This window comes from Cyprinodon variegatus, unplaced genomic scaffold, assembly GCF_000732505.1.
Source record: "Cyprinodon variegatus isolate N-32 unplaced genomic scaffold, C_variegatus-1.0 Scaffold306, whole genome shotgun sequence".
Classification (NCBI taxonomy): domain Eukaryota; kingdom Metazoa; phylum Chordata; class Actinopteri; order Cyprinodontiformes; family Cyprinodontidae; genus Cyprinodon; species Cyprinodon variegatus.
The window spans coordinates 668,853-693,410 of record NW_015150759.1 but is presented as its reverse complement, the minus strand read 5'-3'; the positions used below and the strand labels follow the sequence as shown (position 1 = coordinate 693,410).

The 24,558-nt window shown below is 37.6% G+C and overlaps 1 protein-coding gene across 5 annotated transcripts in view; it reads right to left on the bottom strand.

The window, feature by feature from the left end:
• aplp2 (amyloid beta (A4) precursor-like protein 2) overlaps positions 1–24,558 on the bottom strand; it is an 81,510-nt gene that overhangs the window by 29,747 nt on the left and 27,205 nt on the right. For all 5 annotated transcript variants that reach the window (XM_015384186.1, XM_015384183.1, XM_015384181.1 and 2 more), the window contains exons 2-3: positions 6,952–7,125; positions 4,767–4,896 (exon numbers count right to left, since the gene is read on the bottom strand). In XM_015384186.1, the coding sequence (XP_015239672.1) occupies positions 4,767–4,896; positions 6,952–7,125 (304 nt within the window). The remainder of the gene's footprint in view (positions 1–4,766; positions 4,897–6,951; positions 7,126–24,558) is intronic.

Here is a 24,558-nt window from a genome sequence, read left to right as displayed (position 1 = left end):
CATCAATTCCCACTCATCTCCTCTACCCAGGCCCATTATTCAGCGATTGTGAAGGATTGTTTCGAGGAACATTAATATGATTCGGGGTTTGAGGCTCAGCGCAGAAAAATTTCCAGAGAGACAAAGGAATGCAATAACCTGAGGCGCGGAGCTCCGAAACAAGCCTGAATTCGTTATCAGCGCTCTCGCTCTGCTTTTCTGATGATTTGTAAATGTGGACCCGGCCCTTTATTAAGCCCTCAAGCTTAGTCAACAAATTATTTAAATTACCCATTTTTTTCCTGAAAGGCTGCAGTAAAGGAAGCGTTTAAGGATAAAAGACCACGACGAGAGCATCAATATTACCTGGAATTTAATAAAGTTTTGCAACTGATTTTTTTTAACATATTCTTAACTATGTTGCTAATATTGTTATAAAACTGAATGTCCAGAATTTCTGATGGTCCTAAAACATATTCCATAATATAGTCTTCATATTTCTTTGTAATAGGTTTCTAGAGTAAAGTCTCAAATATGCTTCGTTGGAGACTAACAAGTTGATTAGGAATGTACAGGACTTTTTGATGCCATATTCATCCACTCAGGAAACAAATGTGTTTCTCTTCCAGCCTCTATCCTGCCATGACTTGGTTCCAATTAAATTAATGATCTCAGACCAATCAAATCTAAATTATGCTGAAAAGCCCCTGCAGTTTGACAAAGACATTATTCTACAGGGACTAAAAATGAAATTAGTGAATTAGAATCCCTTTTCTTTACGGAGCCTTTGTTTTGAGAGTAGAAAACATGGAGGCACTACAGGTGAGCACCAAGAGACTCATTCATTTTAAACCTAGCTCCTGCTGTGGTACTTTTTATTTGATTTATAAAGTAAATACAAATAATGAATGCCGAAAAATCATGCCCTCTAAGCATTTCTAATATATTTTTTTCTTTTTATTTAATTTTAATTACTGTACTGGGATGATTATTCATTTATCTAAAACCCTGCAATAAATGTACTGAAGGGAGTAATTGCATCATGCAAGTTTCACATGATTAAAGCTTAATAAACAACTTCAAGATCAAACGGTCAACGCCTCCCATAGGTCAATAACTTCCGTTTATCTGCATCAGTTGGTCCTTTCAGACTCTAATTGTAGTACGAATGTCTGTAGAAGATGGCGGCTCATTTCAAGGCATCCGTTTTTAAGATGTGCCAGAATAAAGAATAAGTTTACATTTTATTGCAGAACCATCATCTTATACCGAAAAATTATGTTCAAGAAAATCACCAGGAGAAGAATAATTCACACCCATTAAAATCCTTTTCAAGATGTTGAACTTGAACTCATTTGTTTGGCTTATCCTTAACTTTTTGAAAATGCTTTATCTAGCAACTCCATGTTCATTCCCATTTTCCAGGGGAATGATCCTGCCGCCACGTACGGCAAGCAGGAAGGCACAGAAGGAGAACAAATATGTGCAAATGTCTCTTAGAGGTCTAAAGCACATAGTGGCTTCCTGTGGTGTTAAGATCTTTACATCAATCATTAGACACTTGTTTGCGTGGGAGGCATACAAGAAAAAAAGACTTTTCTTCTAATCCCACCGAAGCACCAGGAATTTTCCTGAAAACTAAGCTTGGTGTCAACAAACACACTGATGTGAAACAAAAGAGGAATAGGAAAATCACCTAATTTCCACACTTGAGCAGAGTTGGGGGTAGGTTTGTCCTGCTTCTTTCACTAAAAATAAAAACGGTGGGGTTTCTGTCTTCCATAGAATAAATTAGCTCATTTTAACCATTTTCTATGTGCATAGTTACATTTTCAGATCTTACAGCTGAAAAAAGATGAATTAAAAAGAAGGGCATTTTTATGCCTCGTTTACAGTGGTGTTGACTTTTTTTTTTTTTTTAATCTTAACATGTTTATCTGAACTCTGTCCCTGCAGTTAACAGGGCACAAGGTTTCCAGATTGAAGGAAGGATGTCGTACAGTAATAAAACTGGGGTTACAGCTCCAGATTATTTTAGTACTCAAATATTTTTGTGAATAATCTTAAAAAGAAATGCCATTATCCAATTAATAAACCTTAATTGTTTAAACCAGTGATCCCCAATCGGAGGTAGGCGAATCAGAATTAGAATCAGAAATACTTTAATGATCCAAGAGGGAAATTACTTATGTTACACACTCCAGATATACAAACATTTATGTATATATATCTATATATATATATATATATATATAGATATATATAGATATAAATATATACATACCCAGAACCCATAGTGGTCCATGAGTGTATTGCAAGGGGTACATGAAAATATTTTATTTCTTACGTAATTAAATAAAATAGGTGAGGACCCAGTTGAAAAATTAAATCATCATTATCATTATCAACCAAAAAAAGAAAGTTTTTCTTATATGCAAATATCCAAACCAAGCAGAGGAGCAGCCTAGGATCAGCTGTTTTTCATGCTGAGCTATTGGAGCTCATCAAAGCAGCTCAGGTGTCTTGATGAAAACAAATAAAACTAATTAAGTCAGTCTGACTATAATTTTTATTCTGCATCTTGTTCACATTTCATCAAGTTTAAATGTGATTATAACCCAGTTTTATAAGTACAGGTTTATAATATGATTTTATTTTGTATTTATTTTGATTCCTTACTAACTTCAAGGCAACATATTTGTGTTGTTTTCTTTTTGAGATGGAAAGAATAAAACGCATAACAATTAAATGCTCAGGTTAAAAGATTTAGTAAAATAGCTTTATTTTATAATCAGTTATTGTACTTTTGGACAATTGTCAATACTTTTGATTGAGGGGGGATACTCATGGTAAGAAAAAATGCCCAAAGGGGTACATACCGTAAGTCAAAAAAGGTTGGGAAACACTGGTTTAAATCACAAATCACATTTTAAATTATTTAACTAAAACATGTACAAAAAAATTGATTTAAGGCTCAGAAATGCCACTTAATTATTTCTGTATAGAACATATTTACAAAGCAAGAAGTTTTTGTTTTCCCTTACATTTATTTTTTTTTCAGAAAAGTGTATATTTTTAGAGCCTTTATTATCAAAATCACAAATAATAGTTTAAGCAATAAATAAAACCTACAAACAGCAGAACACCTTCTGAGGTCTGAGGTGATAAACCTTTAGAGATCTGAATGCAATAAAGTTTAGTGGTAAAATCATCTTTTAGACAGTTATATTTATTTAATTTATAGATGGAGCCTAAATACACAAAGGTGTGTATCTATGTGAATGCTCCAGTCTGAGGCACTGTACTGCATGATTATAAACACCGATGTCCTCTCTAGGCTTATAGATACAGTCTTTAACAAATGGCTGGAATATGCCTAAAGTGACTCTTATACTCTACCCTCAAATATGTGACACATTAAACCTTTCATTTCCTGTTCAGGTCGGACAATCCATCATCTCATGTTTTCGTTATTATCAGGCGAACTGCTGAGGACTTTTTATTTCTGATAAGGTGCGCCTAGATGTTCTGGAAAAAACACTCAGACTAGCTTTAATTGATGAAATTCGATAATTAATGAGGTGATTACAGCTGAGAATCATTTTCTATGATTGTTTGAGAGATCTGATAATGACTGCATAATAAAGTGTTCTGCTTCATGCAATAACGCTGAAATATTAATTTTCAGATTTTATGGTTACAATCAGCAATAAATAAATTAAACTCTGAGTCTTTTTTTAATATGAGGTTGTACTTTTTTAAAAGATTAAAGTCAGATAGGGGAACATATTTGCCAATCAATAAATATATAGCAGAATAGTTCAACAGTATAATGTAATAAAGCACTACTACAGGATTTAAATATGCTTTAAATAGATCCTAATTTCACAGAGTTTCACAAAGTTTGAAATTGCTTAATTCATTGAAGATAAGTTTGACATGAAAAAAAAATTCACAGGACTGAAAAATGCCTAAAAAATGTGCCTTTAAGACATAAGATAAAGGACACTTCAAATCTCTCTTTCTGTCTCAGCTAAAAAGGGCCGGTTCCACTAGAGCGTTTGATGTCCAACAAATTCTGTAAAGCATTCTCCTCACTGAATTTAGTATAATTATATAGTAAATTAATTGTCCGGAGCTAAAATGTATGATCTGTTTTAATCCCGGAAACATCTTTCATCCAAGACAAAAGATGTTCCTTTTTTCTAAAGCAGGATGGAGATTTGTTTTCAGCAATCTGCTTCTCCAATTCCCTCAGTCCTCAGAGGGAGAAAAGTCTGCTGTGTTTTTTGTTCATCTGAGGCAAACTCTGAGGCTGCATGTGGCATTTCATAAAGCAGAACACAGCCATGTTGCTGCTGCTGATTACAGTGATTCTGCCAGGAACAAAGGAGGAAGAGAGTCGTTTGTGACAGTGCAGGAAAAGGAGGAACGAGATGCAATAAAGCAAGCCCTCTGTTGTTGACCCTGTGTGTCAGTGTGAGTTTATGACCACTGTCTGAGGGGGCAAATAAGATTGTGCTTTATTGCTCAACAAGCCTCCCCAGCAATAAAATCCTCCCCCCATCAGCCATCCATTCTGGAAGACATTAACTCCCCATCCAGCGTGGATCGGCTCAGTCTGCAGCTAAAGGCCAGGAGTGGTGAACCTAGACCAATATCAGTCAATGTCACCTCTGCCCAAGGCTAAAATGACTCATATGCTCTTCTTTCTCTACAGTGAAAGCAGAGAGAATTAAAGGACTAATTTAAAGGAGCATTTACAAGAATCAGAAACTCTAGCTTACCTAAGCACATGTAAGGCACAACAATATGGGCGTGGCCTTTGCACACTTTCTTCTCCTTCTTGCACCAGTTCTCAATGCGGACAGGCTTGTTGGCTTCCACTACGTTGGTGATTTTGAGCTCTGGATACATCTGTTGAGAAAAGGAACAAAGCCATGGATATTGAACACCGATTGCTCTTGGTTGAGTGGAGCTTCAACAGAAACTCTAATCTGGGCTTTATACCTACTAGATGGCATCTGCTCATCTGTGAAAGAGCACCCAGGTTTGCACTTTCCTTAAATACCATGAAAATGTCATCTGAAAAAGGCAACTGAAGCATCTGAGGACATTTTTCTCAATGAACTCCCAACAGAATTACTGTCATCCTTCTTTGTAAAGAGGTCATTCAGAATTTTTTACATTTTAACAAATGTTAAAATGTTTTAACATTTGAACAAATGTAGACTCCTTTTGGACTAAAAAAAATGCTTTTCTTCTCCATCCCCATTATATTGTAGGGATAAGAACCAATGAGCCAGCTATATGAGAACATGTTAAAAATAAACAAATCATAAGATAAAACAGTCATTTAACTTCAATTGCAATGCATAAGTATAGTAAAATGATACTGAAAGAAAAATATGAATTGAAAGGTCATCATTTAAAAGTTGCACACATTGGTAAAATGTTAAAAATTGTGAAAAACTCCAACACACAAGGCCAGGGCAAAAGTAAGGATATTGATATTGTGGAAAACCTCCCCCTTCATTTCAGACAGAGTCCAGATAATGACCAGCTGAGGGGCTGATAATTGAAATGCCGCCCACCACAATAACATGCAACCTCCAGGAAGAGCTTGATAGCATCTCTGAGAACGAATCACAAAATGAAATGAATAGGGACTTACTCAATCTTCCCAGATCAGCACGGATCTTTACTTATAAAATAAATGATGCCTTCAAGTAAAACATAAAAAAAACTCAATTTTAAATGTTGGTATGATACATAAACAGATGCATCATTAAGTTCTATTTAGATTTTTCTAAACTTTAAAATAATTGTGAGACAACATGCAAGACTGTTCAAGCGGGGGACACTATTCTGTCACAGTAGTACAAAACAAAAGAATAAGAAATACACACACTAATTATAAAACTAAATAAAAACAGGGCAAGAGCACATTGTTTAGTATATTAAATGAGCCACAAGGCTAAAGCTGCAGATCCCTGATCTAACGCATAATTTATAAGTAATTTATGACACAATTTGTAAATATTATAACAAATCAGTAAGGACTCTTCTGTCAGCCATGTCATCATAAGAAACTGATTTAGTATTACACTACAAACATTGATCTATAGATGTAAACCTTAGGGCATTTGCTCTTAATTGAAGCAGGTAAATAAGATGAACTGGCAAAGAAATTAAAATGTTTTCCCATATAATAAGATAATTAAATATAATGCTCTTAAAATGAGATAAAACTGTTGTTTTTTCTTATCTTAAACATGCAGCATCTTGTTTCATTGGCAAATTCTCTCACCAACCTTCTCAAATCAGGGGGAAATACACTTAATTCAAGAAAAATAGATTTTCTTATATTTCAAATTTTGCAATTTTTTTGTTTTCAGTACAGGAACCATAATAGGGGCCAGAGTCTGCTGTGTAAGGCCCCTATTGGCCCCTGTCTATAACCACCCATGTAGGCATGTAATCCTTTCTTAGACTGTCCAGTGATCCATTTGACTTAGACATCAAGAAATGTATAATCAGGAGGAAGATGGCTGAAACCAGGCCAAACGGCACTGAGGCAGCAAGTCTGAGTCCAAGCCAAGTACTCAGGGCACATTTAATAGGCTGATATTTCTATATAAAATATCCTTTTATTTGTGTTTCACAATATTTAAATTTTCTGATAAACCATAAAAGCCAATAAAATGAAAAAAAAGAACTTTTCAATGATGTTCTATAGTATTTTACAGCACCTGTAACTTTAAATCCCACTCTTTCATTAATTAGCCCATCTAGGATTAAATGAACTCGCACAGATAAGAATTCTCCCGCAGTTATCAAAAGATCGTCTGAATACTCAGACTAATGATGTTGAGCTGATTCGTCACTTCCTTTACGTAAGTTCAGAGGCTTGATTTCAACACTTCTACGACATGGACGTGGTGGTGAGGCATTAGTGTCGCTCTGACTCACCTCTTGGCAGTACTGCAGCACGCCCTCTTTGGTTCCTACGCAGCTTTTGGTTCCTGATGGGTCAGGCTCCCAGCGACCAGTTTGAATGTTGACATGCATGTTGAGTTTTCCACAGAACATGGCCACCTGGGGCTCGGACAAAGCGAACCCGGTGCCTGCGTTGGCAGCCAAAGCCTGCAGAGAGAAGGGGAACATATTGGTCAATGTGTTCAAAATAAATCTAATAAAGGCAGTGAAACAGCCGCTGCAACAAAACTGAGTATCTGCTCACTCACTCACTTTTTTTTTTCCCCCCTAGAAGCAGCATTTTATAGTAAGAACTTAGGTCAGATTGAGCAGCTTCAGCTCATGGGCTGTAGTAGATAAAAACAGCAGACATGATGGAGCAGCGTCAGTGCAGCTGCTGCAGCAGCTCAGTGCCGCAGTGATCAGAGAGCAAACTGGCTCAAACGAAACACAAATTGAAAGGAACAGGAACATTGTGCAAACTTGACATTAAAGTCTGATTAGATGCGAGTTGAAAAATATCTAGATCTCATGTCTACATAGTTGAAGCTCACAGAGCTGCAGGCATAACAGCAGTTTGTTGTGTATCACAAAAACAGGAGATTCGTAATCAGGGCAGAGCTGTGCTTGTAGGGCTCTCCTGGGACCCGAGTCCCCCCCACAGAGGACACATCATTTATTCTTCAAGGTAAACAAGGAAGTGAATTGGTTCTACCACCATCATGGATACTGACATAAAAATACCGACTTATATATGAAAAGTAAATCAATGTAATTTACAGAGAATTAAAGAAAACAACGTGAATAAGCAATGAAACAATAAAACGCAGGAATTTAAATAAGTACAATATAAAGATTAAAAATCTTGATGGTGAATTACTAAGGCTTCATAAAAATAAGTTAAATAGTAAACTGAAGAAAATTATGATCTTTTTTAGCATAGACACTAAGGGTTTGATCTTCGAAGATTTCAAATGAGAGGTGCTAAATTTAACATGCAGTTTTTTTAGAACGTGCTATAGATGTGTGTGTTGCTGTTGATCTACAAAGATCGCTGCGCATTTGTTAAGATGTGCAAACCAATTTAGTTTTGCCCCATTAAGAGCAAACTGGTTTCTGAGAGCAGCCATAAAGGAAAGATGAGGTTCAAAGCCACGGAGACTGACATAATACTTTAAATTAAAATAACAAAATATAAAAATCTAATAAATAAAAAATAACATAAATCAATAATAATACTATAAAATAAAAAAGTTGTTTTTGCTGATTGACATCAGGGTAGATTGTGTTCTAAAAAGCTGGATTTATCTCCACCTGCTCCTACCAACAGCACCTTGACATGATATACTGTAAGACAAGGTAGATAATCATGATTTGTGCATGATAATGTTTTATTAAACCAAAGAATAGGGGGACAAAATCCTGTTGCGAAGAGTAAGAGAAGCCCATTTGCACACGTTTAAAACCAGCAAACCTGAAGATAAGATCCTAAATGTTTGTTTTTGTTCTTTAGAATAAAACGTAAACATGTCCTCAAAGTCTACATGGTTTATAACTAACAAGTTGAATTTTGTCAGTTAAAATTGACCTCCTTTTAATAGATAAAAATCAGAAGGCCACAACATAAAACTGTTAAAATAAAAACTGTAAGGAATGACACAAACATTTAAAACAACAATATTTTCATAACCTTTAGTTTTACATTTTAATGTAAAGATGTGTGTTTCTAGCATACACATAATTGAAATCGATGTTAAAGTGCTCCAAAAAATAAAGCTAAAGAGTATATGGTATATCAAGTGGTCCAAGTACGCAGCCTTGTGGAACCCCACATGATCTTTGTTGCTCATAATCGTTATTCCAAAATGACCCAGTTTGAATCCAATCTGCTAAGTAATCTCGGTTCCAATCTATCAGAGTACCTGACAATCCTATCCACTTTTCTAGTCAGTGAACCCGCTACAATCAACTGTGTTGCTTTTTCAAGTTGTAGTGGTAAAAATGACATTATGAAAAGCTATTTCCTCAAGTTTTGGTTGAAATTTCCCAACTTCCTGTCTCCCTTGCTCACTATCTTTATCTTTGGAGATGGGAGGAAATCTTCCATTACTCTCATTTATGTCCTTAGTGGCATTGTTTATTGAAGAAAGTATGCACACTATTGTTCCTGGTCCCTCAAAAGAGAAAAAAGGACATTTCTAACATCTTTTAAAAGACCGGTGTGCTAGCATCAGCTTCTAACTGACTCACTTTATGTAGAGTCCCTAATTAACTTTTAAAGGGATGCGGCTCTGAATTTCAAACACTTCTTCAAACAGGAAATGGAATGAAAATAATACTTTCCAGATACTTATCAGAACATCAAAATAATAATCAAACCCTGGGATTCATCCAGAGGACAGACTTTTTTTCTGGTTGCTCAGCTTTACAAAAGTTAAGAGTCAGACAGGGGGAATCCTTTATGCAGGAGAGAAGGGGACATCGAACAAAACTCTGCCTGATTCTGAGCTAACAAAAGGAGCAGAGAGAGGACAAAACAAGTGCTGTGTAATCAGCAGTTGGCTGCTGTGTGTGTTGAGCTGAAGTGAATCAAGCTCCAGCCACAAATGCTCACAACAAAAGCACGTAGCACTCAGAAAAACCACAATCATGAGCTGAATCCAGTCCAATAGGCACAACAATCCCCCCTCTGTCCTCACTCTACCCATTTCTGCCCCAAATGGAATTCAATGTTGTGTAAGTGCAAACAGTGATAATATTTCTGCTATTAGAAAATGGACCCCGGAAAGATAAACAGCAATTAAAAAAGTTTCAATTAAGCAGCAAATAAACAGCCTTGTTTGCTCGCCTTCCTGTGTTTGCTATCACAGACAGGATGAGAGGCAGGGGCGGACAAAAGAGGAGCAGGGCGTTCATGAAGAGGGACGACGACGAAAAGCTAGAAATCAAGAGCTGGGCTCACAAAGATTTTTAATTCCTCTTGTGGATCACAGAGGAGGACGTTGCCATGGCTAACGCTAATCTGGAGTCACATGCCTCTTGGGCAGTTGGATCAAGGCTTCCTGGGCCTGACCAACACAAAGAGATGTAATGGTCAGGATTAAACGCCTCTAGAGACAGAGAGAAACGAGCAAACAGGGACTCAATGTTAGGAGTTTCACTCTCATGTCCGAGCTGATAGAAGAATTACAGAATGGTGGTGAAGCAGTGATCAATTCATTTCCAAAGGATCTACTAATCCTGTCCAACAGGGGTCAGCAAATTAAACAGTAAAAAGATATTAAACTCAAAAATGTATTAATGATTTCGACCTAACTCTACTAACCCTTTGAAATCTGATGCCCACAGAAAATTTACTCAGTTCCCACCTATGAGCAGAACGTTACATTAAAAGCCTTCAGTTCCATTATCTTATACTCTTTGCTCATCAAGGTATATGTCAGGTGGTGTGGAGATTTTGAGTACGGTACCCAAATGCAGAGGAGTAGGCACGGATGAGTTTTGATGGTTTAATGAAGTCCAAGGGGAACAGAGACAAAAATACAAAATACAAAAAAAACCTGAAAAACCAAACAAAAACCAATAAACATCAGGGAAAATACTCGAGGGAAGCAAGAGACTAGAAACAATGAAACAACATCTACAACACAAGAAACCAGCACTGAGTGAAGGCTCTGCTGCTCTCTTAAGCCCAGCACTGATTAGAAACATTATTTTCTCCTGTGTAGGCTATGCCGGTTCTCTACGAAGATCCTCCCTTGAGGTGATGCACAACTCGCACTAACTAGTGATGGTGAGATGAAGCCTCATGAGGCATTGAACTGTTTGGCCAAATAGCTTCAACAATCCCCACAGTTCATGAAGCCTCGTGTGAATATGTCAGCACCTACTGGTGGAAAGCAGAACTACAGTTAGTAATAAAATCTGTGATTTTTTTTTTGCAATTGTTTTTCTTTTTTTTTTAATAGTTGGTGTGTATTTTTTTTTAAGGGTAAAATTTCTTAGGACAATAATTTAAGGTGCACAGTTTTTCTGCCATTTTAGTGAAATAAACTCAAGCAGACAGTAAAAGAGTTTGTGCAAATCGGGCAATGATGAGCAAAATGAAAGGTGTCAGTCATTTTTATTCAAACATAATAGTTTTTCCAAATTTTCTGGTTTTAATCGGATTGAAAGTTGTGTTCAACCAATCTTTTGGCTAAACCGACCTAATTTGGCAGCGTTTTTACCCAATCTATATTTTTACTAGGGGAAACCAATGCAAATCAGTCTCATTTAGCAAAATAATTAAGTATAATCGCAACTTTCAAAAGTCAAAGGCAGGTCTTGAACCATCAACCTATGGAGAGGGAGTCTGCGTCTAATAGATGATGCCACTTATGTGGAGAATGTTAAAGTGGCTCAGATTTTGATCATTACATTGTTTATTCTCACCAAAATAGTTTTAAGCAATTAGATTGGTTGGGGAAAAAAACAACCAATCTATTCTTAGAATATATCTAAAATTTATCCAGCTGACAGCATCTCTCCTCCAAACTCCATCATCTTCATGAAGCGGTCACGGTAGCGAGGCTTCAGACGTCATAAATTTTGGCCCCTCCCCTAAATGAATCACGCCTCGACACGCGCTTCGGGGAAATGCCTCCACCATTACTCGACACAAGTCTCTAAGCCTCGCCTCATCTCATAACATCACTAGCACTAACCCACACACAGGAACCCTGACAGTATACCCACCTTACCAGTTTCATTATATCAGTTTTGACTGTGTTGACGTCAAAACTTTGGTGGCAGGTGGGGTATTTTGTTGAGTCCTTTTAGGATATTGGGATGATTCGCATTGGAAGGAAAACACAGAGTTTCAAAAAGGGTGGCTACAACAGTAACGTGGCCGCGTAGGTTAGTTTAGACAGAGGACGCTCCATTAAAGATAAAGTCAGGCTGATTCCTTTTGGCATCCTACTTATTTATTGTATTTTACCTCCTAAATTTACAAGAAACACAGAGAAAAACCCTGACCCCTAATAATCATAATAATAATAATGAGACATGTTATGCTAATTGAAAATGTAAAAGTGGTGTAAAGGATGAAATGTATATAACTTATTTAGTTGATAAAGTGTCTGAATACTAGCCTCGTGAAACCATCCTGATCTCGCGAGCTTTCAAGATTTCACTTGCTAATCAGTCTGGAGACTCTCCGTTGAAGAAAATTTGGAGCCGTTCACCAAACGAACGTCCAATCAGCGTTGGCTTTGAGGCGGGTTGAGGTGTGATGCAACGAGAAGCACGACAGTTCAGTCTAAAGAACATGGCGGCTTCAGCCGATGAAACTAGCGTTAGCATGGCTATCGAACAAGTTTTATCGGAATTACACTGTATTTCTTCACTGAAAGAAGAGCAAAACACTGCTCTGGAGGCTTTTCTCAGAGGAAAAGATGTTTTTGCTCTTCTCCCGACTGGTTTCGGCAAGAGTTTGATCTATCAATTGGCTCCTCTTCATCGTCGCTCTGTTACGTCATATGCTTCGTTGATCTGATTGGTTTATTTGGCCCGTCTATCACCAACATAGGCCAATCAGCTAACCAGTATTTTCGCCCCTTCCCAAAATTACTTCAACGGAAGGTTTCCAGATGGATATGTGGAGCAAATCCATCTGGTGGAGTCAGGTTATCTGAATACATCAATACTAATTAAAACTAAGCACATTATGGCCTGGGTTCGCACTGACTGCTGCAGCTAATTCAGCCTAGATAAGAAGGTGTGAGAGGGTTACTTTCTAAAATATGTGAACCTATCTGATATAATCAGAAAGTGAATGAGGCCAGATCTTAGTCTAATCGCAGGCTGACACACAAACACACACTTTATGGAAAATTTACTGCCACGCCTTGGAAGCCAGCCCCTTCATCTCTGGTTTCTGACTCACTGGGATGTAATATCATGTTTAAGTGTGAACACCTGCTGTGTGTGACGGCTTATCCTCATTGCAAGAGACAAAAAGGTGGGAAAAGAGGGAGTGGAAGTCTGGAAAAAGGGAGAGGCAGCTCGATGAAGGAGCTTTCAGGCAAACTGGGTAAACAGCAACCAGACACAGTGACGGGCCTAGGAGCTAATTTGAGTGTTATCCTCATCTGAATCCAGACTTCTAACCCAATAAATGAAGCGCTGCGTGGGCTGAGAATCATTCAACTTGTTTTCACCCTTTAATGCAAAAAAACACACATCAACACACACACAAGTACACCACTGCATTCCCAGTCTGCCTTCAGCACAAAAACATGCTTTATTAGGCTGCTCTGCGTGGCCTCAGCCAAATCTAGCCCTGGAACAAGCCAAGGCAGGGCTGTGCTTCTTGTAAAAAAAAAAAAAAAAGAGCTTTTTGATTCACACCAACCCTCTTTTTCGTTACTGCAGTGGATAACTGCAGTGTCAGATAGGCTTCACCTGCAAACACCTGAGCTCTTCGGCTGCACACTTTCACCTCTTCCCGTTGTCTAATGTAATGATGGCAAGGATGATGTGAAAAGAAATAAAAAACCCACACATAGATCGGCTTCCTGCACCTGCACTCTGAGCAAAATGAGAAATAAATGCATTTGTAGAGAAACTTTGCAGATTTGTAAGGGCAATGAAAAAGACACAAATCACAGAAACTGTGAAAGGAGAACATTAGGGCTGTGCGTTTACTGTGATGGATATTTTTGCTCAGACAATTTTATCACTAAGGGATGGATTTTTAAATAGTTAATATGATGGAGTGACACTGGATCTGTGCAGAATTCAGGGAAGTATTTCTGTAACTATTTTTTCGATATTTTATCTGATTAAAACCTCAAACTTGAAAGTTGTTCCTCTGGGTTTTGTTTTGGGAGTAGTAACTTCTTTTGATGATAGAAAATGATTGTTTGTTTGTTAAAAAACAAAACAAAACACAATCAGTCATTGGCATATTTGTTTAGTCCCCTTTATTCTAAAACTACTTAAAACTCCAGCAGTTTTTAATTTGATTTAATAATCAATGTCGCTGTTGTGTAAAGGCCCAAAGAGGTTTATTAGAGATTATCAGTGAACATAAATCCTGATGACAAAAGGAACATTGTAAAATCAAGGAAAAAGTTGTAAACCTCTGATTAGTATCATATCATAAAACAACGTGAAGCTTTAATCCACTTTCAGAAAATGGAAAGGGCTTGGCACTACTTCAGACCTACCCAAACATGCAACATACTGTGGACATGGTTTTCTTTGGCAGAGAACCCCAAACCTAGCCTGATAAACCAGACTAAATGTGAGATTAAATGTGAAATGTAGTCTCGCCCCGATGAATGAGACATCGGAAGATTGTTGATGAGAACAACCCGTTGTTTTTTAAACCATGTCTGTGTCTATTGGCCAACGCTCTGACCAATGAGCTTAAAAATGAATGAGCGTAGAGCCTCTTCCTGCTCACGTTTCAACGAAAACCCCAAGCCTAATCCTTCCAAAACTGATTCCAAAGCTGAGGCGAAAATCGGCATCAGAGCTAGCGGTCCTTCAAATACGACTATGCCGAGAGAGGGCCGCTGCAGATGGGCTGCGGTTAGCCTCGGAGTTCTGCTGGTTGCCGCTGTCCTCTCAACTTCGGAAATTGCTTTTTAATTACGCATTAAATCGGTAAATGGACCATATAGTGACGCTTTAAAGCAGGCATCCCCAAACTCGGTCCTCGAGGGCCGCTGTCCTGCAGGTTTTAGAGGTTACCCTGCTTTAAAACAGCTGGTTATAATGACTGCAGTAGGGCAAAAGCCTGTTAATCAGCTTTCAATTAAAATCAGCTGTGCTGGAGCAAGGAAACCTCTAAAAAATGCAGGACAGGGGGCCTTGAGGACCGAGTTTGGGGATGCCTGCTTTAAAGTATAATATTTTAGCCTTAAATGATTTTAAAACGTACTTTTATTGAACAACGGCAACAGAAAAGAGAACTTTTAACTTTCAATGGATCGCTCCATTGAAAGCTGCTGCTGTTCAACAGTTGTTGCCATTTTCCTTGTTGTGCTTTCTCCAGCGTTGTGTAGCTTTGTCATCATGCCCTCAGAACCCCGCCCGCTTTGCATCCAGAAATTCAAAACACATCTCTGCGTTGTGATTGGACCGCCAGTTCTGGGGCCTGGGGCATTGATCGAGGCTAGGCAACGCGCAGGCAAAAATAATTTTGTCCGCTGGCGGGTGGGGCTAGTTTACTAGGCTACCCCAAACCTATTAGAGACTGAAAAAGGCATAAGACCCTACAGGAGTTTGCCTTCCAGTGGGGAAACAACCCTTGAACCAGAGCTAGGATCAATTGTTCAGATCAGTGATTCCCAACTAGGGGTATGCGTACCCCTAGTGGTACACGAGTGCATTGCAAGGGGTACATAGAAATGTTTAATTTTTTAGGTAGTAAAATAAAATAGGGTTGGGATTTGTTTGGCTTTGTGTGGACCCATTTGAAGATTAACAAATTAAAAAAGTTTTTTTTAATGTGTCTGAGTTCATCTTCAGCTGTGACAAACATCAAAACCAAGCAGAGGAACAGACTGGATGTAGAGAACAGCCTGGGATCAGCTGTTTTTCACACTGAGCTATCAGAGCTCATCAAAGGAACTCAGGTGTTTGGATGAAAACAAAGTAAAACTAATTAGGTCAGTCTTACTTTAAATTTTGTTCTGTATTTTTTCCTAGTTCATCAAGTTTAAATGTTATTATAGAATAGAATAGAATAGAATAGAAAATTTCTTTATCGTCCCACAATGGGGAAATTCTGGTGTTTACAGCTGCAAAAACATTATAGAAAAACATTGTCACACAAATGTGGACCTTAGAAAAATATATAAGAATATCATAATAGTGAAGAGTTAAATGATAAACAGTAAGATACTGTACTGTAAAGTGTTTTAACAATATAAAACTGTGCACCTGGAAAATAAAATAACCAATATACAGCTACGGACATTTTTACCATAATGAATATTTGAAAATAGCAGCAACATCAAAGATGTGCAAAATGACAGCAGCATGTTATTTACCTGACTAAGGTAGAAACTGTGCAAAATCAGCATGAATGTTACAACTTATTGAGGTTGTTGGGAACAGTGGTGATTGTAAGTTTTACAGCTGCTGGAAGGAAGGACCTGTGATAACGCTCCGTGGTGCATTTAGGGTGCAGCAGTCTGTCACTAAGGGGCTTACTGCTGAGAGAAGCTCCAATTTTAAAAGAACATTTATAAGTTGTTTTTTTTGTTTTGTTTTTTTTTTAAGATGGAAGGAATAAAATGCCTACGAATTAAACACTCAAATTAAAAGATTGAGTAAAATATTTTTTATTATATAATCCGTCATTGTACGTTCCACTTTTGGGCAGTCATCAATACTTTTGACTGAGAGGAATACTCAGGTTAAGACAAAATGGCCAAAGGTGGCACACAAGTCAAAAAAGGTTGGGAAACACTAGTTTATATCAAAGCATATTCCTCTATTAGAATGGCCCAGTCAAAGTCCAGACCTGAATCCCTTTTACAATCAGGGGAAAGGACTGAAATTACTTTTTCAAATATCCACCTAATCTGATTGAGTTTGATAAAGGCTCCAAAATATTTGCAGCAGTAGTTTGAGACAAAGGCCGTTCTACAAAATATTGACCCGAAGGGGCTGGAATAAAATATACATTGGATATGAAAGATAAAAAAACAAAACAAAAAAACCTTAATTTTCAACCCTACGCTTCTAAACTAGCCTATTCATCCCCAACAGAATTAATTCAAATCTGTGGTTGGAACAATCTAAAATGTTCTTAATGGCCATATTGAAAGAAGTTAAATACTCGGACTTAGATGAGGCTTCAGAAAAAGCCTCCTGAAAGGGTTGGGGTCAGTTATTGACCCTCCACAAATCATCTGGTCAACATCCAAAGAAGCTAATCCAGTTTGTGTGTTTGTCTGTGTGTGGCCCTGGGTTGACCAGAATGATCCCCAGTGCGAGCTCAGGACGCACACTGAGTGGATAATCAAGAGTGAAGCTGTGAACATCTAAGAGCCATAATGTTTTAAACCAACTGGGTTTGAGTCGGGGTGATGACCAAAAGTAAACTGAACAGAACTTCTCTGCAGACACACTAGCACAGATGCTACCCAGACAGGCATTTCTAACATGTTTTCTTTTAAACTGCCTAGGCTGTGTGTAAAAACACCCCGTCTGCCTTCAGCTCCAATGTCAACTGGGCTATAAACCTCGCAGGTCCCACTCAGCCGTGGCAACTGGGCTAAATTTGGCCGAGGTGCGGTGGGACGGCTTCTTTTAAAACGAGGCGCCACTCAGGATCGGTGGGTTTCCCCAACGTGCAAGAAGCACATGTGACTGGGCAAAAAAATGCCTAGCACCGTTAATCCTGCTAATCCTTCCCTGTGGTGAACCTAACGCTTAAATAAGACGTGGCTGTGAGAAAATATGGAGAAATACACGCACAAGGAAAAAGAAATAAACCCTGATCCCTCACTGCTTTGCACATAAAAGGCAGGAATTACTGTAATTAGAGTGATGGTAATATTTCTGCAATAGTTACAGTAAAAAACCATAAACTTTGTGCTTGTTGCAGCCGTCACTGAATCCTCAACCAACCTTAAGTTTTTCATGTTATATCTTTTAATCAAGGCTTTAGCTGCTTTTTTCTCTCATTTAGTTAGTCAAGAACTCCACTAAGAATGACTGAAAATATGGAAAAACTAAATCTAATGCTGGTTTGACACAAGACCTTCACTCATGATGGAATGATATCACTCTAAGTTCAACTCTAAAAGGTATTCACTGGACTCTGTTCAAAACTCTCATACCATGAAGAACAAGACACTCTTATTCTCTGACAGCAGTGGAGTGGTTCGTGTCTGCTACCAAAGCAAGGAAATCGACTTTTTATTATTTAACCTATTGATTGTAGATATAGCTGTGGCTTGAATGCATTTGTCAAAAGTATTTCTGCATTTTCACATTTGTAGATTGAAGTCTGCAGGCCAGACTACAATCAATGCCACATTGATAGACCGGCTTGAGAACAACAGCCTTATTTTCTTTTTATTTTACATCACACTTCTAATAGAAGAAATTAGGTTTTAGAAATTAATTATATATACAGAACAATTTATAATATTTGTAATTTTTTAATTATTTTTTTGTTATTATCATCAAATTTGAAATCATACTTAACCATTTTTATTAGTATATCCATCCATCCATCCATCCATCCATCCATCCATCCATCCATCCATCCATCCATCCATTCATCCATCCATGCATTCATCCACATCCATCCACGTCCATCCATCCATCCATCCATCCATCCATCCATCCATCCATCCATCCATCCATCCATCCATCCATCCCTGCATCCATCCATCCATCCCTGCATCCATCCATCTATCCCTGCATCCATCCCTGCATCCATCCCTGCATCCATCCCTGCATCCATTCATCCATCCATCCATCCATCCATCCATCCATCCATCCATCCATCCATCCATCCTACAAAGATTTGGTAGGATATGTTCAAGATGTCAGGAAAAAAATTTCAATTGTGGTCCAGTTACTCAGGAAAATAAAGAAAATGATTAAAATTCACTGTAATTATTCATGCGGCACTAATCCCTAATAATAACATTATATCTTATCAATTTAATTCAGTTAAATTATTGCAAAGTTTTATTTTTATAAAACCTTCACACTATTTTTTAAAGAATATAAAATTTTTAAACTTCTGTCTCTAATTCATTTAAACAATGTATCTGCTTAACTTACAGTTCGCACCATGTTAAATTTTTTTTCTTTGGGCATTTTATATTTCTATAAAGGTTTTTACTTTTTTTCTGCATATGATGGATGCAATCTATGACACCGAAGAGACTTTCACAAGGAAGCATGAATTCTAGGAACCAGAAAGGATCCACAGCAGAAGATGGTGAACATAGTAGTACATATGAGCAACTAACTAAATCAGGTGATTGTATTAAGGGCATTTAGAAGGCAGCCAATCATGACACTAAAAATACAATAACCTACAAATTGTTGCATCCCACTGATGTTTGGCATTCGATATACAGCGCTGATCTAGTAAAATACTATCTTCCCAGTGCCAGACATGCCAATACAGGCATACCAATAGTATATTTGTCCTGCTGGGTGGATTCTCACTGCTCTTAATGCTTCCGTTGGATGTGTATTATTAGTAGCTGAAATTCTAAATCCCACAAGAACTGGAGAGGAGGTGGGATGGAGGAAAAGACAGAGACAGGAAATCCATTATCAGCTATCTTTCTTTTTATCTAATTATCTCTCTAAGCACGAATCGTTATATTTATCTTTCCAATCCTCAAAAGTCGGCCGTTTTATGAGTGCATCTATCTCTTATCCACCAATCCAGTGTTTTATTTTTTTATCCATCTATCCATTATGTATGCCGATAACATTCTCCTTAGCCATCCTTTTAAGGTCTGTCCAGTTCTCTGTTTATCTGGCCAAAGTGGGACTCCTGTGGTAATAAGACTTGTGGGAAGGTTATGACCGGAGCTGCTGACACAATCACAACAGAAACTGATCACCAGATAGCAGCTGAAAGGGTGGAGGACAGTCTGTGACATATTTCTGTCGAAGGAGAGATAAAACACACAATAATTAAAAAGAAAGGAAGGGGCAAAAAGCCCCCCTCTTGGCTACAAAGTAAATAGATAAAAAAGGCTGTTTATTCGTCTCCATCTCTACTTGTTCCAGAACTCAATGCATCACCCTTCAAACTCTCTGTGTGAAAAAATGCCCACACTGTTAAGGGAACAGTGAAGTCCAGTAAATGCCACTTTCCAAACACAAAACCAAAAGGGCTGAAATTTACAGTTTCACATAAAGCTCAGTGAGGGTTTTTCCCTCTCTAAGGGAACACAGATCAGGCTTCAGTCCCTCTCCTTTCTAAGCATTCATGGGGAAAGTAGAGGGTAAATTCCTGTAAGGGACATTCTAATTTTCTCTTGTAATGAAATTCCTGTTTCAGTATGAGCAAAAAAAAAAAAAAAAAAAAGTATCTTTATATAAACTATAAAGCTGTTTCAGAGAAACAGCAAGTGAGAATGCAATACGCTAAACTGTAAGTTAAAACGGCAGAAACTGCTGAAATGATATGAAATAAATGCTTAATTTCTTTGTTGAAAAAATAGCAGAGGCAAGCTGAAGCCAACAGCAGAAACATCTCGGGTATGTTATGAATTAGCAGCAAACAGGAAAGCTTAATGCCTGTCCAAAAAGAGAGCAAAATCAAGCCAAAATTGAAAAAATTAGCTAAAATTTAATAAAATAGCAGAACCAGCGAAATACACAGTAAAAAAGAAAACTTAAATCTTATCTGGTTGAAGAAAAAAGGAGTAGCTTAACACCAGATGTCCCGGAGAATTTCAGTTTTCCTGCAAGCCCCCCCTCCCCTCTTCAAGTTTGTGTATTCACTCTACCTTGCTAAGTGTCCTTGTTGTAATGCAAATAACCTGTGACATGACCAGCCCTTCTACATGAGACTGCATAAAGGCTGAAACAAACTGGCATCAGAACAAGAGCATGCTCCAAGCACTCATTACCTGCCCCTGCAACATCAACTTTTTGCAGGAATATATTGATAATTCATATCTAAATCTTTTATTTAGGCAAACCTATTGAACAACCAGATATTATACGGGTCCTAGTTCTGAGAACAGGTCATAACCATGTTTTTCCAACAAGGCAAGGCATAGCCTATTTACATTGTCCATTCACCAACAGACTCATTTATATTGCAAAGCTCACTATGTGAAAGACAGAATAACTCAGAGAATAATTGTATTTAGTCTGTTCTCGCCTTTTCATGTCATTCAACATTTCAGCTTAGAGAATGACAAACAGTATGATTTCAGTATAGCAGTAACATTTATTTCACTCAAGGAAAATCACTACACATGAAGCTACAATTGTCCCATTTAGCAGTTTTCACAAACCCAAGGTGAGTCCTTCCTGCATTTGTGACAGGTATACTTGTATACAATGCTCAGTGCTGTGGTTCCTGTTGCAGAGATTGCATGCCTGGCCTGCTTATAATAACAATGCAAAAAATCTAAAAAAATAGAGTTTAGCACATATTCCCAAAGTAAGAGTTGTAGCATGAACTAGATGAGGTTATCTATGTGTGCTACAAGTTTTGTGGCACTACAATGATCTATAGTGTAATTATTGGCTATTATATGCTTAGAATAACAATGAATACATCTCCAAAAATACAGTTTGGCGTATCTTCCAAAAGTAAGAAAAAAAAAAAGAATGTTAAAACTGTAAATATACAGTCAAATGTTTGTATAACAATTTTTTTAATCTATATATTACTGTTTTCAAGGCTGCACTTTAAAATATGAAATTGTCTAGAGCTGTTCTAAACAAAATTTATTTTTATATACACTTGTGTATACAAAATGACAAAATAAATCTGTCTATGTCATAAGTAATTATTGGCTTTCATATGCTTATAATAACAATGAAAAATCTAAAAAAAAATAGAGTTTAGCACATTTCCCCAAAGTAAGAGTTGTAGTGTGAACTAGATGAGGTTATCTATGTTTGAAGGCACTACAATGATCTATAGTGTAATCATTGGCTATTATATGCTTATAATAACAAAGAAAAAAAATCTCCAAAAATAAAGTTTGGCCTATCTTCCCAAAGTAAGAGTTGTAGTATGATCCAGATGAAGTTATCTGTGTATCGTACAAGTTTGGAGGCACTACAATGATCTATAGTGTAGTCATTGCTCATTTTATACTTATTCTAATAATAAAATAGAGGTACCATTTGTCATTTAGGCTTTTGGAAATTCCTCAGAAAAGTATTATTTTCAAATATTTACAAATATCTTTACGTATATATTTTTAACATATATATTTTGCCATTTCCTTGACTTTATGTCATTACATGTTTCAGGCCATCAGGGGGGCCATTCCCCTCCCCTTGTTATTTCATCCACCTGCCCAGTAGGGGCAGCTAATTCTTTTAGATATCTGTGTAAACCCAAGATTAGACTGTGACCAGAAAAATACCAACAAAGCTTAATTTAATGAGACATGACTGTGAATATGTTACATCTTAGGATGTAAGAACTGCTTTTATATTCTAGTTAAAAGCCTCCTGATTCTTTATGTTCAGATTTTTACGTCTTCGACTTTTGAAAAACCCGTGTATAAAATGGCTACTGTCTATGAAGCAGTGTTTGAAGCTTTTTATCTCAGTGGTGATTTTTCCAATTTAGTAAAAAATAGGTGGCGTTTCTTGTCCTAAGGACTTAAGTATACGCTACTAACTTCTGCAAAATATGATTTAGACGCATCCTCAGTTAAAGTTGTATTGTTGTGTATTTTTGGACTCTGTGCCACTGGAGGCAGGTAACACTGCATGTCTCCAGTTTTCGGTGAAGTGAAAATTTTCTAAAATGGTTCATCTCTATGCGAAGGTATCCACAAAAAGGAACAAGTGAGAGTAAAAAAAAAAAAGAAAAGGAGGCAGTGTGGAAGAGATGGTACAGGAGGTAGCAAAGAGGAGGGAAGAAGTAGAGCGGGGGAAGATAAAAGTAGGGAGATAGATCATTGGAAGCCCAGAGCGACAGAGAAGGAGGAAAGGAAGAGGGAAAAAAAAGATTAAGCTAGAAAATAATAATGGAGAAAGAGGGAGGGAAGCCTCAGTTATGAGAGGATGAAGCAAGAGGAAATGTGACGAATGGAGGGAGTGAATGAAACCTTCAGCTCCTTGTATGAAAACAAGAAAATTACCCTCAGCTATACGAGTTGAGAAATTCCTCAAGACACTCGCGCACACAGACATACAGCCCACAGAGCGATGTCTGTCCTCTGAACAAAGCCAGCGGCACCATCGCCATGGCAGAGCTCATCAGCGTGTTCAGAAATCTCATCGCCAGGCGACATAAACGCAAGCTCCTTCCTGCATAACACTTGGCCTCAGTTCTGGGAGTAATCCTGACTGGAAACTAACCAGTGATGATGATGGGATATGTTACAGCATGTTTGCTGCAACACCCTGTAGGAGAACAGCAGGTTAAATAAGTCATCCATCATAACTGCAATCCCAGAATCCTCTATTGTTCACACTTTTACTGCAGAATGAAACTGAAAACCGTGCCCTGAGGTGAAAAAGAAAATGATATATAGCTCATGCTTTAATAACTTGCTTCCCAGTAGTCAGACTTTCTAAATAGACCCAGACTTTGTAAACATCTTTTTAAGGTTTTTCTCTGGCTGTTTCACAAAATGTGCCTCAATTAGAGGACATCCTTCTAAGGAATGTTAATCATCTTCGTTAGCATGTTTAAATAAAAAGCATGAATGATTCAGACAACAAGGCGCCTTAACTCTTAATGAAAGTTTGTCATTTTTATCTCCTGGTAAATCAGTATGTGCAGTTCTGATGTTTGGAAATATATGGTTATAAGCAAAAACCTTAAGGTATTTAATATCTTCTGAAGACTGTTAGATCCTATTTCTAGTTACTTTGGTTCTGATGAGAGTGTGGACTAGAATATTCAGTTTCTAGTTCATTTAAATGTCCGTTTAGACTAAAATGTGTTTTTTTTTTTTTGTTCAATAAAGGACTAATTTTAGAGATGATAACTAGCCAAGTTAGACTGCATGGTGACACAGTGGGTAGCACTGCCGTCTTGCTGTAAAAAGATTCGATTCCAGGCCTGGTGTCTTTGCATGGAGTTTGCATGTTCTCCCTTTGCATGCGTGGGTTCTCTCCAGGTACTCCAGCTTCCTCCCAAAGTCCAAAAACCTGTCCGTTAGGTTAATTGGCTTCTCTAAATTCTCCTTAGGTGTGAGTGTGTGCATGGCTGCGTGTCTCTGTGTTAGCCTGCGACAGACTGGTGACTAAAAACGATTCTTAAATCGTAAAATAAAATGTAAAATAAAGTCATAAATTATCTGTCTATGTCTATCATATATATATATATATATATATATATATACACATCTCAATGTGCTGGATATTGCAGCTCGTGCCACCTAACGGGCGTCATGCACTATGCGGGGAAGAATCGCCCACTAATGTGCTCAGCTAAGCACTGCGTGTTTAATTCCTCAAACTAATGACACGAATTGCCTTGAGCAGTAGGCGAACGTCGGATTTAGGCGGGAATTGCGGGCGGGAGCGGGACAAAATATTACAGGTGCAGGCGGGAGCGGGACTGGAAAATCTGTCCCGCACAGACCTCTATCACATACCTAAAAGGAAATAAAAGCATATTAAATCCAACATCCCACTCATTGTTCACGTTTCATGTAATGGAGATCAGCAATGACTGTTCTTCCTAATCTCCTAAATATGACATAGTATCTCATCATTATGATACCTTATCTCGTAATCATGAGATAAGATCTCATAATATTGAGATCAGGATCTCATAATTACAAGATGAAGATCTCGTAATTATGAGATAATATCTCGGAATTATGAGATAATATCTCGCAATTATGAGGAAATTCTCGTAATTATGAGATAATATCTCGGAATTATGAGATAATATCT